The sequence below is a fragment of the Carassius auratus genome, chromosome 19 (assembly GCF_003368295.1).
Source record: "Carassius auratus strain Wakin chromosome 19, ASM336829v1, whole genome shotgun sequence".
NCBI classification, from domain to species: domain Eukaryota; kingdom Metazoa; phylum Chordata; class Actinopteri; order Cypriniformes; family Cyprinidae; genus Carassius; species Carassius auratus.
In genome coordinates, this window is record NC_039261.1 from 4419236 (window position 1) to 4438114 (window position 18879).

Below are 18879 nucleotides of genomic sequence, written 5' to 3' on the forward strand. Positions count from 1 at the left end.
CGCCCCCGCGCTGAACGCGCTATTCAGATTCAAACTGAAGCACGCGGCTTGAATACACCCACACAGAAGAAAAAGCAGCGAGACTGTTCAAGTTTTTTATTTTACTGTTTGCTTCGCGATGAGAGTAATAAGACATAATTCATCCCAAACAGATGCTAACGCATTGTTTACCGTGAAGTTGTGTGCGGAACAACCAATCAAAACTATGTTAGTTGACCAATCAGAACACAGTATGCTACCGAAAGGTGGGGTTTAAGGAAACTGAATCTTTTGAACAGCTTCGCACGAACCGTTTGGGGATCTCTGAGAATTGAGGTAATTTTAAAATGATATTTTGACAAAATGACAATGTTTTTTAACCTTGGATGGATTTAAACCTAATGTACAGGACTTATAAACAGTGATAGGAAGCTTAGAATTTTCATCTTACTGGCTCTTTAAAGCATATTATCTCTTAAAAAGTATGCTGAAATGTAATTTTTTTTAGAAGGGTAATATCATAATAACCATAATATAACAAGCGGGTATCACTCATATTCACTTCTTAAAATGTAACAAAGCAGTTAATACAAAATCCATATCCATTAGTTTGAATCTTAAGTACCTCTGATGCAACTGTGACTGTGAACTGAATGTTGCTTTGAATGAGAAAGTGTTATCCAAGATCTGTCAGAAGATAATTAAGGAGCTCCTTCAAAACCCTCAATGCATGGGTGTGGCTAAATATTACAAATGTTTGCAGTTTCCTGTTTATTAATGCTGTTTTGACTGATATTCTTAATTATCACATACCAAATGAGAAATATCCTGAGAAAAGAGGTAAGAAATATTTACTAATTTCTTTAAGAAAATAACAAATACAGGTGCATCTCAATAAATTATAATGTCATTGAAAAGTTCATTTATTTCAGTAATTCAACTCAATTTGTGAAACTCATGTGTTAAATAAATTAAATGCACAGACTGAAGTAGTTTAAGTCTTTGGTTCTTTTAATTGTGATGATATTGGCTCACATTTAACAAAAACCCACCAATTCACTATCTCAACAAATTAGAATATGGTGACATGCCAATCAGCTAATCAACTCAAAACACCTGCAAAGGTTTCCTAAACCTTCAAAATGGTCTCTCAGTTTGGTTCACTAGGCTCCACAATCATGGGGAAGACTGCTGATCTGACAGTTGTCCAGAAGACAATCATTGACACCCTTCACCAGGAGGGTAAGCCACAAACATTAATTACCAAAAAAGCTGGCTGTTCACAGAGTGCTGTATCCAAGCATGTTAACAGAAAGTTGAGTGGAAGGAAAAAGGAAAAGGAATAAGAAGGAAAAAGGAGCCCTTACCAAGTATTGAGTACATGTACAGTAAATTAACATACTTTCCAGAAGGCCAACAATTCACTATTTTTTTTTTTTATGGTCTTATGATATGAAGTATTGTAATTTGTTGAGAATTGGTGGCTTTTTGTTAAATGTGAGCCAATTAAAAGAACCAAAGACTTAAACTACTTCAGTCTGTATGTATTGAATTTATTTAATACACGAGTTTCACAATTTGAGTTGAATTACTGAAATAAATGAACTTTTCCACAACATTCAAATTTATAGAAGTGAGGTCATTATATATATATATATATATATATATATATATATATATATATATATATATATATATATATATATGAATTACATGAATAATAAAAATGTTTGATTTGAGTAATTTTACTGTCTAAAAAAACTATTGGATCTCAAATTTATATCAAAAATTATCCTCAAAGCATCCTATCTGAGACACAAGACTTCGCAAAGCATCAGACTCACAATTTTACACTATCTGTAAAAGTAAGATGAATAGGGTATGAATTTCTGACCTGCATGGGATCCCTGAACCGTTTCTGATAGGTTCCTGGTTTGCTCTGACTGGGCGTCCCCTTACTTTGGCTTGGGGCCCTGATCTGGAGCCCTCAGGACCGCTGTAGAACCACGCTCCCGACTTGGTGAGGATTTCTTGTTGTTTTCGGCACAGGTTGCATACCCACATTACCTACATATAAAATGACAAATTAATACTGTGAAATAAGAAGCAAAACAACAATACAATAGCAAACCAAGACGTGCAGTTTTCATGGATGATGGATGGTGTTCTTCTTACTATATATTGTTTTATAATACAGATGCAACAAACATAACACAGGGTTAGAGGACCTTTGTGTAAAACCCTGCATATATAACTATCACATTATCTTCTACTACTGCTAATAAAACATCTGTCCATCCATTTTCCAAACTGACTGCCCTATGTATTGTTGTGGTGATGCTCCTGAGACCCTGCATCCTCATGTGAGGACATTATATTTTAGTGAACTTCTCTGAGACTATACATGCCACAGTTTTAAGTCTAGATGTCCTGTACAGAGCGCAATCAGGACTGCTCAGAGATACCAATAATTAGATGTTTCATCATGACCACTCCCTCTCTTTCAACATTAATTTAGAGATAAAATGTAACACTCTTATGGAAATATGATAATATTTTTAAATTATCATTTAAATATGACTAACTGTTTGTCATAAATCAACATCTCAGGAAAATGTAATGGGGTTACAAACCAAAATATGACTTTCTGTTATGAAACAGGACATTGATTTCATACACATACTCAACAAAAGCATGTTTATTACACATTTTGGGAGACACAACCAATGAATAGGAAAAGAAAATATATTTCAATATCCCTATGAAATATTATATATTAATATGAAAATCTTGTAAATTATAACTCCCATTAATATACTTCATTTTTCATTACATGTTTCCCCAAAAACAGATTACTATGCAAATCAGATACAGTTTATGGATACATTGTATAGAATGGGGAAATCTATTTGTGGTCATTTTACGCACATTTTGCATAAAATTTTGCATTTTCCCCGGGAACACATGATATGATATGTAAAAATGTATAGCCTGAATGCACTGTAAGTCGCTTTGGATAAAAGCGTCTGCTAAATGCATAAATGTAAATGTAATGTAAATGTAAATAAAGAAAAATTGTATATTAAATCAAAGTTTGGCATAAAAAAAAATCCTGAAACCTAACAATTTATTGATTTAAAAAAAAAATCTATTGTTTTAGCCAATGCATGTTCATTCATGTCTTTTAATTTATTTATTTAATTATTAAATTGAGTCTACCAATAAATCTACCTATGACAAAGCATAACACATGAATGAAATTTAATAAAAAATAAATCAAAGTCTTATGCTCTAAATGTATTGACATTAAAAAAAATTAAATCCTAAAATTGTTTTTCTTGGTCTCAGGAGGTTAACCTAAGAGAGAGAGAGAGAGAGAGAGAGAGAGAGAAAGAGAGAGAGAGAGAGAGAGAAAGAGAGAGAGAGAGAGAGAGAGAGAGAGAGAATAGAACACACTTTATTTTATAAACCTGACAGTGCTTGATTCTGATTGGCTGAGCTCTTTCACCCCAATCATTTGTTGAATAGCAAACAAGATGCAGCATGGCGACTGACTGTGTGATGTAACCTATTAGAATTACCTTAAAATCCAAGATATGAGGGCAAAAATGCTTCTGTATGGGTTTTTGTCTTATATATAGTTTAGCAATATCATATGAGTAAGAGCGCTGTTTTTCCCCGAATATCTGCATGATTGCAAATGTGATATTGAATTTGTACAACAGTTCATCAAACAATAAGCACTTAAGACGTGTTTGCTATATTTCAACAAACGATCATAGTTTCAAACAAAGCCTCAACAAAACTGTACTGAATCTGTGGTTTTGAACGAATCAGTGATTAGAGTCAGTGATTCAGTGATTCGAGTCAGTGATTCAGTGATTAGAGTCAGTGATTCAGTGATTCGAGTCAGTGATTCAGTGATTAGAGTCAGTGATTCAGTGATTCGAGTCAGTGATTCAGTGATTAGAGTCAGTGATTCAGTGACTCATTCATAAAGACAGTCACTTGCTTCGTTCCTGAATGAATCAGCCATTTGAACACATCAATAATCTCCTTAAAACAGTGACTTGCCACCACCTACTTGTGGCATTAATTTCATATTAAGAGTATAATTTCATTAAAATAATAATAGTAATAATTTCTTATTTCAATATTCATTTTTACACCAACTTTTCTGTAATTTCTATTCTATGCTTTTCTTATTCAACACAGTTATAACTCTAAATGATATTTTGGGGGTAACCTCTCAGCCCAAATTGATATGTGATTAATTAGATAATCAGCACATCATAAAATTAGTTAGATTAAATGTTTTAATCACTTAACAATGCTAATTTAAATACAATAAGTACACGTTTGAATACAAATTACATTAAAGTATATTTTAGTTTATCATACATGCTTGTCAGTACATTCAGTAGTTCACTTTAACCATGTTTCATAGACAACAGAAGTAGTTATGAAATTACATATTAAGATACTTAACGGAATCAAATGCACTCGTAGTTCAGCAAGTCTTTGTTAATTTCACAAAAGATCAAGCTATAATACATTTTCATTCATTTAAAATGTACTTGCATGTAAGTGTTTGAAAATTAGTGCACTTAGTATATTATTTTTAACAGTAAGAGAGAGAGAGATGCAAACAAGTTTGTGTGTGAATGGCTACACAATTTTTTAATTTAGAGGAATACAAAGAAACCTACGGAAGTTCTAAGTGGCCATGCATTATAATTTTTTTTCCTTTTTGTTTTCTCGTTATAACGACTTAATTTTCTCGTTATCTCAACATAACGAAGTTCGTTTTCTCGTTATAACGACTTATTTTTCTCGTTATCTCGACATAACGAAAGTTTGTTTTCTCGTTATAACGACATGGCAGTTTTACTGTTGCTATAGTAACGAACTCAACTTTGACAGGCATCTGATGGACAACCATGCAGGTGCTCTTACTGTAGCCTATATTTCAGCAAATTTAGCTTCATCTAGGTAATAACGTCTACAATACTGTATATAAATAAAGGCTGATCAATCACTGTTGATTTTTCCAAAGACAGTACAACGAACGTTTTGTTTTTGTAATTAACGTTTAAATGGCAACACCGCGAAATTAGAGCTGCTTAGATTAAACTCACTTTTCATTTACCCTTTATTTGAAATAAAATTATATATAATTTGCAATGTGTAGTAGTCATTATATGATGTGGCAGATATCATGTGTGTTACAAGCTTCTGTTTGAAAAGAGCGTCCATGTGTAGGACAACGTGTAGTGTGTGTGTGTGTGTGTGTGTGTGTGTGTGTGTGAGTTCCATATGTGTGTGTCGAAAAAAAACGATTAGCTACAACATTATAGAACAAAACTGAATTAAATTAGCCTATGGATTTTACATATACATCACATTTCTCATCAATTTGGTTAACAATAAAGATTAGTAATAAGGAAAAGAAGCACATCAGCCTGCATCGTTAAATCCAGTCCTACTGTAGATAAACAGAATACAGTGATGTCAACCTTGGTTTTGATAAGCAGTTATTTTATGACACAGAACGCGTTGGTGAAACTTATGCATCTAGCAGGAACTTAATACACAAAATATTCATATTGATTCAAGCATTTAACATTTATGAATTAATTAAATGTCAGTAATGAAGACTGCACAAATTATAGCGATCACGAGGAAGGTCCGCGTACAGTAAAGTGGATAGTGTAGAACACCCCATCAGTTATATTCAGGTCTATAGTGCCACCTGCTGGCGCAGTTTTGTAACTTCTTAGAGAAAATTAAGTCGTTATAACGAGAAAACGAACTTCGTTATGTCGAGAAAACTAGAAAATGAAGTCGTTATAACGAGAAAACGAACTTCGTAATGTCGAGATAACAAGAAAATTAAGTCGTTATAACGAGAAAACAAGAAAAAAAAATATTATAATGCATGGCCGCTTAGAACTTCCGTAGAAACCACTGACTGTGAACAACATAAAATATATATATATTTTTTTTTTTAACTTACTGATTCATAGAAACTAGTTTACAAGTACAGTATAGAGACTTGATTAAGTCATTGGCAGTGCTTTATGAAAGTGGGTGGTCACTGCAGAGCTTTCTTGGCACCAGTTGTTTGCTGCAATAAGTGCAATTCTATGATTGGTGGTAGGGGTCCACAAAAAAATTGCTAATGTGAACCCTTGTGCGCACTGGGGTACCGACCCCGAGACTACCTGGAGAAGGTGGTCTGAGTTCGGTTGCTCCCGAACTGTTGCGCGGTTTGCGTGAATGTTCAAGCAACACGGACTCAGGAGCGCACTTGTTCAGGAAGTAAAGTATCCTGCGCATGCATAACACTGTCCATATCATTGTTTCCTCAACACACGGTTGATTTCACACACTCCTAAAAGTCAAAATTAAAATTAATTACAATTAAATAATTAAAATGTATTATTATACTGTGCATAATAGCACCAAAAGAAAATACAAATATTACGACTATGCTCAGTCGCGTTGTGTTCTCCATGCGTTTTCCGTGTGCGTTTGCGATAACGTAAGGTGACTGCAAACACACCTGGGTTTGATACAACTATTGAGTGTGAAAGCAGACCAACGCTGCGGGCGGCGCTGGGAACAATCGTGTTCGGACAGTAACAGCTGCTCTATGTGAAATCACACACCTGATGGTATTTACTGACGAGATGCACATTAATTATCGGCCGATATTTATTGTGCACCACTAATTGTTGGATATTTTTTTGAGGGATCTTGGGTAGTGTAGTTTCTCACAGGAAACTTCACTGTTAAAATTATTATTGTTGTTATTATTTTTATTTAATATTTAATTTTCAGCATCACCTCTTCATTATCTGTGTGTGTGTGTGTGTGTGTGTGTGTGTGTGTGTGTGTGTATTTATCATCTGATGTTTTGGGACTACAAACCAAAAGAATGTGAGAACATACTTCTCAGTGGCACAGTCATTGATATTGCTTAAAAATGTATATAAAATAATGTAGACTGATAGCTTCAGAAAGTAAATAACAGATAAACAATCTCAGATCTTATGGTAGATTTTTATAGGTGTATAAGTTAGTGTTAAAAGATGATGACCATTATTATTATTATTATGGAGGACATGGAGGTTTTAGTTTTTTTTTTTGTTTGTTTGTTTGTTTTTTTGCACAAAAATTGTTGCATGCTAATGCTCATGAAGAAAATAGTTTACTAACTTTTAATCAAATAAATTAATTAATTAATGTATTTATTTATTTTCCGGGAACGTTATAATACTATATGGGGTAAGTTATCTCAATGGGAACCTGAAATGTGGAAAAATAATAGTTTTAGACAACAAATGCAATAACACACACACACACACACACACACACATACACACATATATAAGACTTTCCCTGGCCTGACTTTGAACAAACTTTTCAGGGTTTGAAGAACAAACTTTTCAGGGTATTAAAATAGACAGTTAAAATCTGTCTGACGTATAACGTCTATGTATTTCCTCAGTTTGTTCACTTGATTACATAAAACATTGTATTTTGTAGGGCAGAACTGAAGAAAAAAAAAACTAATTCATTTTAAACTGCTAGATAAAAATCACATTTATTAAACTGGACTTTTGACTTCTAAATTAAATAAATTGAAAGTTAATGAGATAGCCCTAGGCTATATTGTTGCAATCTGTGACAACTAGCCCCGGTCTCTCCTACAATAATGGGATGTCTCGAAAACATTTAACAACAAACTTTACGCGTAATAAATTATTTTCCTACCCATTTCGTCCTTGCGAGTCATTGTGTGTCCGTCGAGACGCGATGTACGGCGACAGAGAAGATCTTTATCGCGTTTAATGGACTCCGCTGCTTCCGTCAGAACAAGAAACAAGAAACTCGGTTCTGAGAAGAGCACGAGAAGTTCTGCGCATGCGCATGTCTGACAGCGGAACCCACCTGCCTTTAGAGGCTGCATGCGCGACGAAGCTGAGGAGAGGAACTCGCTGCTCTTCGCTTTAACCTACATTATTTACGGATCCTGCCGCTATCAAGCCACTAACCCGGAATTCAGTTCATTACGAATGCATGCCGCCTCAAACCGCCCGAAAAAACACAGGTAATAATAACAGACACGGAGCTGCAGCCAAACACAGTAAACACTAAAAAGCGGAAAAACAACGTAAGTGAATGATCCTCCTCAGGAGAATTAATCTCTCTCAAAAGCTGTAATGAAGTTCACCTGACCTCACAATGTGTGAATGACTTCTAAGTAGACTTTGCAATACAAATATTGTTGTTTTCACTAAATACATTTAATTGAAATGGCAAAAACATCACTACACTGTTAGCATGAGGAAAACTAGAAGTCAGACACCATTAAACTCGCTTCATTCTCACCCAGCACTTCACAGTGAAACTGAATCAGCTCTTATGTAATCTGTTTGAATTCATGAGGAGAAAAATGGCCCCAGTTTACCAAGGAGAAGTCTAATTGGCATAAAGTTGACTTCAAACAAAACAACTAGTTAAAATAATAGCGCATCAACAGTAAATAGATCGATTCCAAATACCTATTTACACATTCCCATCTGTCACAGCAGATGTGTTTGGAGCACAAGAACCAGAGCTGATCTAAAACATGCCTTTCTGGTTGTGCAAATCTCGTATGCGCACACACACATACACATACATGTCTGAAATAAGTGGAAACAGCTGATCTAAAATCAAGTAGCCTTCAGGGATACTCGGAAAGCACATCTGCAAAGCAATAAAAGTTAAAAGGGTACAAACTTTATGATAATTTCTATTAAATTAGTAATCCTTAAGAAAAAATAAGGTCGGTTCGGATATGCATCTGAAAATATAGGTAAAAGTTGAATTACCTCGCACAGCTATTTTATTGTCTAGCTATATAATAATGTTTGTTAGCACTAAATTGACATGAAGCTAATATTCACCCTATTTTTTTCTATTTTTTTGACCTCGTATTGTTTAATCAAAAAGTAATAACTGGACCTTTTCAGTGAAAACAACAGACTTCCAAGATGTAGAAGAGTTAGTTTGTTCATCTGAACAGATTTGAAGATATGTAGCATTACATCACTTGCTCTCCAAAGGATGCTGTGCAGTGAATGGGTGCCGTCAGAATGAGAGCCCAAACAGCTGATAAAAACATCACAATAATCCACAAGTAATCCACACCACTCCAGTTCATTAATTAGTAATTTTTTACTTTAAACTATCTCTTCTGGCCAAAATACCAGCTGTTTTTCTTTTTGTTGTTTTTAGCTGTTTGGATTCACATTCTGACGGCACCCATTCACTGCTGAAGATTCATTGGTGAGTGATGTAATGCTAAATGTCTCCAAATTATTTTTTTCCAATGAAGAAACAAACTCCTCTACATTTTGGATGACCTGAGGGTGACGATTTTCAGCAAATCTTAATTTTGCATTATAAAGGCATTTATAATATTATGTTACTATGAGGTTGCTAGGTCGGTTGCTAGGGTACCTGGGGTGGTTGCTAGACACCTACTAGTTGTCACAGATTGTTACTGTGGAGTTTTGTAGAGTTCTTAGCCTGATGTAGATTCACTGCTAGCATGACTAGCATGTTTGAAGTCATGTTTGCTAGCATGAGTCAGAAGGACCAACTCCCATGTCTATACAATTTTCTGAAGCAAAGATATAAGACTTACTATATGGTTGCTAGGGTACTGTGTTTGGTTGCTAGGGAGTGGCTTGGCAGCCGCCAGTAATGATACTCCAAAGGCTAGTTAACAGTATGAATGTATCCAACCCCTATGTCTCTATGACATTCAGATTTGAAGATATGTCCGTGTGGGTTTGGGTTGCTAGGGTGCTCGATAGTGGTTGCTAGGGCGTGGCTAGGCGTGGTGAAGGTGATTCATGATTGGCTGTTTCCTCTCTGACACTGTGATCCAAACATACCCATCTGGGCCTTTATAATGGCAGTCTATGGGATCAGTTGTTAGGGTTCTCTAAATGGTTGTTCATAATATTGCACATTTTAATGCATTAGATCTTTTCATAAATATGTCCAGCCACAGTATATTACAATAAATAGCTGTGCATTTTAACACAGCACACAGAACTGGGTGTTGATCCTTTTAAAGTAGAACTCAATTAGAATTAGTATGTGCAGTTATTCAAGGTATTGATACCCACTATAAATGCAGTAACAATGCTTTTCATGGTTATTTAATGTCATTATAATGCTCATTATTATACAGTGATTTTGTTTTGTTTTGAGTTTTTTGGCACTACTTCCATATGAAATGCTGTGTGTGTGTGTGTGTGTGTGCGTGCGTGCATGTGTGCTCTTGTTTTTGTGACATACATGTATAATGACATGGGTATGACACAGGTATTACAACAAGGAGAGGGTGACTTATGAGGACATAAACCATGTCCACATTTTTCAAAACGCTTATAAATCATACAGAATGAGTTTTTTTGAGAAAGTAACAATGCTCAAAGTTTCCTGTGAGGGTTAGGATTAGGTGTAGGGTTGGTGAAGGGCCATAGAATATACAGTTTGTACAGTATAAAAACCATTACGCCTATGGGATGAACCCACCTTCACAAAAACAAACGTGTGTGTGTGTGTGTGTGTGTTTAAGGGTGTGGCCCAAGAGCTCCATGACATCACAGTCCCAGCGCTGAAAAAGCATCTGGTCACTGAAGCACTGAAGGGGAACTCAATCCATGGCCTCACGAACATGTGCAGCCACTGACACTGACATCAGACACAGCAGCGCCGGTGTCCATGACATCCTGCTGAGCTCCAGGCAGCTTCCAAAGCCCAAATCCATCACCACTCACTCATTTCATTTCACATAATTATCCCCCAATCATCCATATTGATCTCAAGCCAGGGAAACTAATCGAACGAAGTTTATCTAAAGTTTATCTAAAAACTTTATCTAAAAACTTTACAAAATACATATTTTGGTTTGCTGTCTCATATGCTTCAGATTTAAAACCTCAGCACTGAGATCTCATCAAAAAGCACTATACTGTTTCCATGTGACGCTTGAATTAGACTTACACAGTCTTTGCATCCACCAATAGGAACTCAAGCTGGGTGAGCACTGCTAACATACAAGTGCTGTTTATCACAGTGTTATCTCATCAGAAGCATCATGTACAGATCTTCCTGCTGCTGTGCCCTCACTAAACACCATGCATTATGCACAGCATTCATCATTCATGAGCTGTGAATAGTGCATTAGTCACTGATTAACAATTGACCATCAGTAAAGTTATTTTCCACATTCTTCTGCTCCGCCGAGGGCAGAGAGCACAGGCGGCCGACAAATTAGGATGTAAATAATCTCCATCCACCGAAAGCAACTGTCTGGCTGAAGCAGCGGTCGGAGGAGAGCTAATCTACACAACTAACAGAGCTCAGGATCTGTTTTCACAAACCAAGTGATGCTTGTTTAAATAAATCGGCAGAGTTACGTATGTGACCCCTGTTCTGTGGACAGATTTCCTCTTTGATTTCCAGTCTGTCACTTTAGTGTGACTTCTATATAATGGTATTTTAAATATATTAATAGTCCTAAGCATTTAATTTTCTTTCACTGTCTAATGGGACAATAATCTGCCTGCAGCATGTGACGATTAAGTGCATTATTTTTGGATGCATCCAAATGTCATTGTAATTCACTATTATACAATATTAATGGTCCCTAGTAAAAGGGCTTGTGAGGATTTAATCCTAATGATCAAACCATAAAGAGGACATAAACACTAAGAAAATGAGGAGCCGCTGAACAATTTGTCTCGCTGCTGTAAATGAATGCGAGGAAGTGAGAGTGTGATCAAATGGAACGCGTGCGAGAGATTACAAAAAGAAAGAAACCGAGAGGAACGGAGGGAGATGTACTGTAATATTAGTATTGAATCACATATTCAAGTGTAAATCAAGTCAGTGGTTCACTGAAAACTGCAGTTAGACAATAATTTGATAACGTGTTTGAAATCAAACATGAGGCACAGAGGAAAGAATAAATCACGGAGTGGGGTTTAAAGGAGACGATGCACACTAATGGAAACAGTACTGAACAAGCTCATGTTAAAATAGACTGTATTTCTAAAAACAAAAAAAGAACAAATGGTTGATGGCTTGCAAAAAAAGACCTAATAGCCTACTACATAATTAGCTTATGCTGAATTAAAATATCAATAAAACATTTCCATCATACAGTAGTATCCTATTTAAATCAATAAAGAATTACATTAAAAAGTAGTCTGATTATATCGCCTAAAATATGTAATATAATGGATTATACAACTAACTAATTTTTTTGTCAAGTTGGAATCAGTAATGGACTACCCAGCACTCTCAGAGACTTGTGTCCTCAGATCAAGAGCCGAGGAGGAGGACAGTAGAAAGACCACAGCTGCAGGGCTTTATTTTCTTGTTGCATTTCAGCATCCTCTTGTGGTCATGAGATGAAATGGTCCTGAGTAACCAAAAACTACAGAATTCATACTGTAGAGTACAGACACAGACACTGTGGTGAGGGGGGTTTTCTACAGACTCTACAGTGAGAGAGAAACAGACGTACTCTGTTGGAGCGGAGGGAGACGCGTCCTCCACAGCGCGCGCAGAACTTGGTTTGGCAATAAGAACAGACACGGCCACAGCCATCGGCAAACTTGGTTTTGTGGCAGATCCCACAGATGGGTGAGTCTCCCTTCTGCTCGGGGTTCTTCGGAGCCTCCTCTCCGATCTTCTTCACCTGGTCCTTGTACATCTCAAACTGCTGGTGCAGCTTCCTATGGAGAGCAGAGAGGGACATTCAGTGCTTTCTTCTAGCTGCTCTGAGTTTGACATCTGTTAATTAACACATGCGCAAAACACGTCAGGAATACATCGCTCAGCATACCCTACAAAATAATAATAATATTAGCCTGTTTTCCATTATGTGTCTGTTAATCCAAATCATTTAATATGTGCTTTCCACAAATGTGATGCATGGGTGTTATAATACTTGTGAGAAGAACTAACTTTAGAAAACTGTTTTTGTCCTGCTCAGAGGTCAAACTAAATATTATGAGCTGTTTTTATTATTGTTTGTATGAGGGTAGGGATTTGGGGGGCATGCCTGAATACTGTTAATACATTGAAATTTTTTTTTAATAATAATTATTTTCTATAAATAAATGTTACGCTGAAAAAAAATGTAAAGGCTCTAAACTAAAATGATTCACCTTTCTTATAGAAATTGAGGACATGGATTGACTTCCTTGATGCATAGATATTGTTAAATAGGATAACAAAAACAAAATTGTTTAGCATGGTAAAGAAACACAGGACACTTACATGACAAAAAAATTACTTAGTTGTATAATCCATTATGTTACATATTTTAGGCGATATAATCAGACTACTTTTTAATGTAATTCTTTATTGATTTAAATAGGATACTACTGTATGATGGAAATGTTTTATTGATATTTTAATTCAGCATAATAGTAGGCTATTAGGTCTTTTTTTGCAAGCCATCAACCATTTGTTCTTTTTTTGTTTTTAGAAATACAGTCTATTTTAACATGAGCTTGTTCAGTACTGTTTCCATTAGTGTGCATCGTCTCCTTTAAACCCCACTCCGTGATTTATTCTTTCCTCTGTGCCTCATGTTTGATTTCAAACACGTTATCAAATTATTGTCTAACTGCAGTTTTCAGTGAACCACTGACTTGATTTACACTTGAATATGTGAATCAATACTAATATTACAGTACATCTCCCTCCGTTCCTCTCGGTTTCTTTCTTTTTGTAATCTCTCGCACGCGTTCCATTTGATCACACTCTCACTTCCTCGCATTCATTTACAGCAGCGAGACAAATTGTTCAGCGGCTCCTCATTTTCTTAGTGTTTATGTCCTCTTTATGGTTTGATCATTAGGATTAAATCCTCACAAGCTCTTTTAATAAGGACCATTAATATTGTATAATAGTGAATTACAATATATATATATATATATATATATATATATATATATATATATATATATATATAATTTTTACCATGCTAAACAATTTTGTTTTTGTTATCCTATTTAACAATATCTATGCATCAAGGAAGTCAATCCATGTCCTCAATTTCTATAAGAAAGGTGAATCATTTTAGTTTAGAGCCTTTACATTTTTTTCAGTGTAACATTTATTTATAGAAAATAATAATTATAAAAAAAATTGTATAATAGTGAATTACAATATATATATATATATATATATATATATATATATATATATATATATATATATATATATATAATTAGAAAAAAATAAGGAAAAAATTGGTACAAGGTACAATATGGGATTTCATAAATTTGATTTATCTATTTTGAAGCAAGGAGTCACAAATCTCACACATATATATATATATATATGAAAAAGTTAAATTTTTGTTAGTTAAATTAACATTTAAATGACAAACTTATAATTAAGTAAAAAATAGAAATGTTGCCATGAGGGTGTAAACTAAAATAAGTTTAAGTTGAAAATTAATAAATCTAACCTGAAATAAAAATAACGTAAAGCTCAAGAGTAAAAAAATAAAAATAAATAAGGAACATCTAAATACCAAAACTAATAAAATGTGATCAAACAGTATAAAACTAAATTAGCACTAATTTATACAACATTCAAGTGCAAATAGTATCTATACATAAGGAACATATACGAAAGCTATCACAGGGTGGTAGCTTTTAAAAATATATATTATTTATTTACCTCTAAGATATGCATATTAGTACCTTTTAAAGGTACATACATCATTTCGTCGTGAAATAGTATAGACAGATTTAGTTTCTTTCCTTCTGAGAATGAAAACAAGTCCATGATTGTTTAGCACATGAGTGTTGTGGTTCTTTTAGAGAAGTTAAATAACTTTTAGAGAGCACTGGGGATGGAAACATGACTTCAGTTCTTTATTCAGTAGTAAATGCATTAATATAACAGGCTTGATCCTCTGGGTTAATTCCTATTCTACATTCATCAGTCAAACCGTATTGATTTGACAGGATCCAAACCTAAAGCAGACAGACTCCATCAATAAACTTACTCCTCAGATGTTTATTGATTAACGGTGAAGTATGTGACAGGGACGGGTTTTACTGTACATCTGCACATCATGATATTCAGTGAAACTCGATGGTGTCCACACTGAAACAATCCTGTCTCGAACACAAGATGTAGATATTATCATTCATTTTGACTCTTATTTATGAGAAGAGTGTTGCATTATACACAAATGCTTCAAGTAAAATGTTACTTGTTTCTTATGTAGTATAATTATAGTGACAAACCACTGACTATGGGTCGAACACACTAGAGCACTGGACTAAAGACTAAAAGTTTGTTGAATCAGGCCATCCAAGATGTAGAGGAGTTAATTTCTTTATGGGATGAAAATGTAGCATTACATAACTTGCTCACCAAAGGATGGGTGCCGTCAGAATGAGAGTCCAAACAGCTGATCCAATCCAATCCATAAAGATATTTTTAACTTTAAGCCAAAAAATGTGAGTCCTTTATCTAAAGATCTTTTTTTTTTCAGTGAAAAAAGTTGTCTCGTTTGAATCGGGAGAGAAATCTGCACAGATCAAGCCCTGTTTTCAAGCAAAAACAGTCCAAAAAAACAAATATGTGGAGGAAGGATTATGGAGTTTGGCTGGCTGTTATGGTTTAAAGTTGAAATGCCATCATGGATTTGTTTCTGACAAACACACAGCTTTTCTCTTCACAGGATGTTAACTGATGGACTGGAGTGATGTGGATTACTGTGATGTTTTTATCAACTCATTCTGACGGCACCTATTCACTGCAGAGGATCCATTGGTGAACAAGTGACATGATTGTGACTGTTATTCACCGTATATGTTGAATCTGATCTGTTTCTTTCTGTGTTTAAACAGAAAGTTCATTCAAAAATCACTCAGCTTCATATCACAGCAAACCTGAACACATTAGATTAGGGGATGCTCTACAAACTGTTTAAACTACTGTTTTTCAGCTTGGATATAGCCTAATATTTCCTTTTGTGCTCCAAAAAAGCGAGTCAAACAGGTTTAGAATGACATGATGAGCAGAGTTTCACTTAATAATAGACTATCAATGTTTCAACTATGGTTAAAAAGTTTGCGATTAAAAATTTTTTTTTTGTATGTTTGAAGTGTATTTATCAAAGATGCATTGATCGACCTAAAAGTGTCATCAGAACACACATATTGTTGTTGTAATGGAGTATACCTTTAAAGATATAGTCTCTTAAAACAAGTCTAATGCCACTTAAGTAAACTGATCTTGTTTGAAGGATACTCACACAGTTTAACTTGTAAATGAGAGAGAAATGCATTAGAATTGACTGAAAAGAGATGAGCGAGTAGAGAAACGGCAGCATTAGGACAGAGGGAGGAGAAAGCAGAGTCTGAATCACAAGAGGACAGTTAATGTTGTATTACTGGACCAACTACATCACTACAGCAACACAGACCTGCTACTGAACAGATAAAGAGGTTAGTAGGGTGAAAAATCAGGAACAGTTTCGGTAAAAGCAACTACAGGACATCATAGAGCCGAATAACTGATCAGGCGTCAGCTCTGAGGGACGTGTCTCAGACAGCGAAGGGTGAGAAATGAAGAGTGGTCTTGTACTCACTGAGCTGGCTGAGGCTTTGTGTCTTCTCTAGGAGCTTCCCTAAAAACACGTGTTCAACAGCTCAGCGCACACACACACACACACACACACACACACACAGGGCAAAACAACCAACTACATCAAACACTGACCCAGCAGAAACAAATGAAATACATTAATGAATCAGGGCTGCCAAATGATTCTGTCAACTTTATTGTTATTACGTAATATTAATAAATAACAATACATTTCATTAATTTAATGCAATTTTTTTAGCTAGTGCTGGGAAATGATTAATTGCATCCAAAATAAAAGTTTGTTTATATAATATATATGTGTGTGTACTGTGTTTATTTATTATGCATATAAATACACAAACATGCATGTATATATTTAAGAAAAATGTTACGTTCATATATTAAATCTATTTCTGTATAATATACATTATATGAATATAAATACATGAAAATAATTTCAAAACATATACCATATGTATTTATATATACATAATAAATATACACAGTATACACGCATATATTATATAAACAAAGACTTTTATTTTGAATGCGATTGACTGTGATTAATCGTTGCCCAGCAGTGAATTTGCTAAGATGAATGTAAATTAGCTCATTTATTCATCTGAGTTGTATGTAAATGTATCCTGGAAATGGTTCAAGTTCCTCTCATGGTTCAGATGGTCTGCATTTTAATAATCGTTTTTATTCTATGCTTTTACTGCTGTTTTGATTTCTTCTGTCGTATTCATTTTTTTTAAAAACATTTACATTGTGTATGAAATGTGCTATATAAATAAACATCCCTTGCCTATATTTTGATACAAAATTAACCAAATTTAGCATTTGAGAAGCAACTTCAGACAATTATAAGATCTATAAAGATCTATCTGATGGCAGCCCCAATCCATAGGCAGATGATTATATACATTAACATAAATCACACATGAATCAAAAAATCACATAATGAAACAAGTTAACATAAAGAGAATAAATCATACATAATGAGAGGAACAAATGTTTTGGTGTTGTATGTGATGTGCTTTAAATATTCATCTTTAATCTAAAGACAATCTAAATGCAATGTGCTTAATGTGGCCTACCAGGTGTTTAATAAATAAACTGGGTATTTCTTTAGTTTCTTGTTATCAGTTATGTGCATTAGAATGGTATGTTTTTTGTTTTTGTGTGTTTTTGTGCATCTAGAGTTACTTCAGCTTGTGATAAACTTCGAGTCATCACTTGTCTTTCTCACACCAGCTGTATTTTATAGTGATTGGCAGTATATTACAAAGGTACAACCATTTTTAAATTAACTTTATATCAGCTAATGAAATATATATATAATTGTATATTATTTTCCTGTAAATTTAAGTTAAATTTGTAAAACCTAAAATGCTGCTAAACCATTTTTTTTACTGCAAAGCAACCACACCTTACAATATTTCACTTGATTTTTTTTTTTTTGTATTGTTATTATTATTTTTTCTGACTTACAAAATATATTTTGCCCACAAATTATACAGCAACTTTGTAAGGCAGAGCCAACGAGCACGGGTTACTTTAAGCGTTGATCCTATTACACAACAGGACTGACACAAACTCATTACTTGAGAATGAGATCTCATAAAAGCTCATCCACAGAGTTGTGTTTACAGCATCATATGGAGAGAGAGAGAGAAAAAAAGAAGAAATTCCTGCACTGTCATATGGAAAGTTTATAGTCAAAGAGCAGTCCAGAGGAAACCCCAGTGTATATTTGTCCAGCTAAACACTGTGACACAGAGATCAAGTGCACTTACACCGTGTAGCATCATTCATACTGGAGCACTACTCTTCTGAGGTATGCAATATGTATATGTGTACAGTGTGCAGCGAGCAGTACATGAGTGTTGCATCTAGGGACTATAAACATCATCAGCTGTGTTCAGCTCATTCAGATGTTATGGACAGGTTGAGCGTGTGTTGTGAGAGTACATGCGGACATCCATTTGCATGGCTTTTAATATAAAGCAGGTTTGGATGCAGTGAAATATGAATGATTGTCCAAAATGTCCTGTTATTAAGGTTTCATTTCATTTCGATGGTCCACTTTACTATAAGTAACTTTGCAAATACATGTCAGCTAGAGTATTAGGAGACTGACAGAGTAAAGGTTAGTAGACGTGTACTTGAATTAAGCACAGTTTGATGTTGTACTGTATT

General features: G+C 34.7%; 1 protein-coding gene across 1 annotated transcript in view; it reads right to left on the minus strand.

The window, feature by feature from the left end:
- rims2b (regulating synaptic membrane exocytosis 2b) overlaps positions 1-18879 on the minus strand; it is a 138233-nt gene that overhangs the window by 105977 nt on the left and 13377 nt on the right. The window contains exons 2-3 of the mRNA XM_026288430.1: positions 12581-12791; positions 1874-2046 (exon numbers count right to left, since the gene is read on the minus strand). Of these exons, the coding sequence (XP_026144215.1) occupies positions 1874-2046; positions 12581-12791 (384 nt within the window). The remainder of the gene's footprint in view (positions 1-1873; positions 2047-12580; positions 12792-18879) is intronic.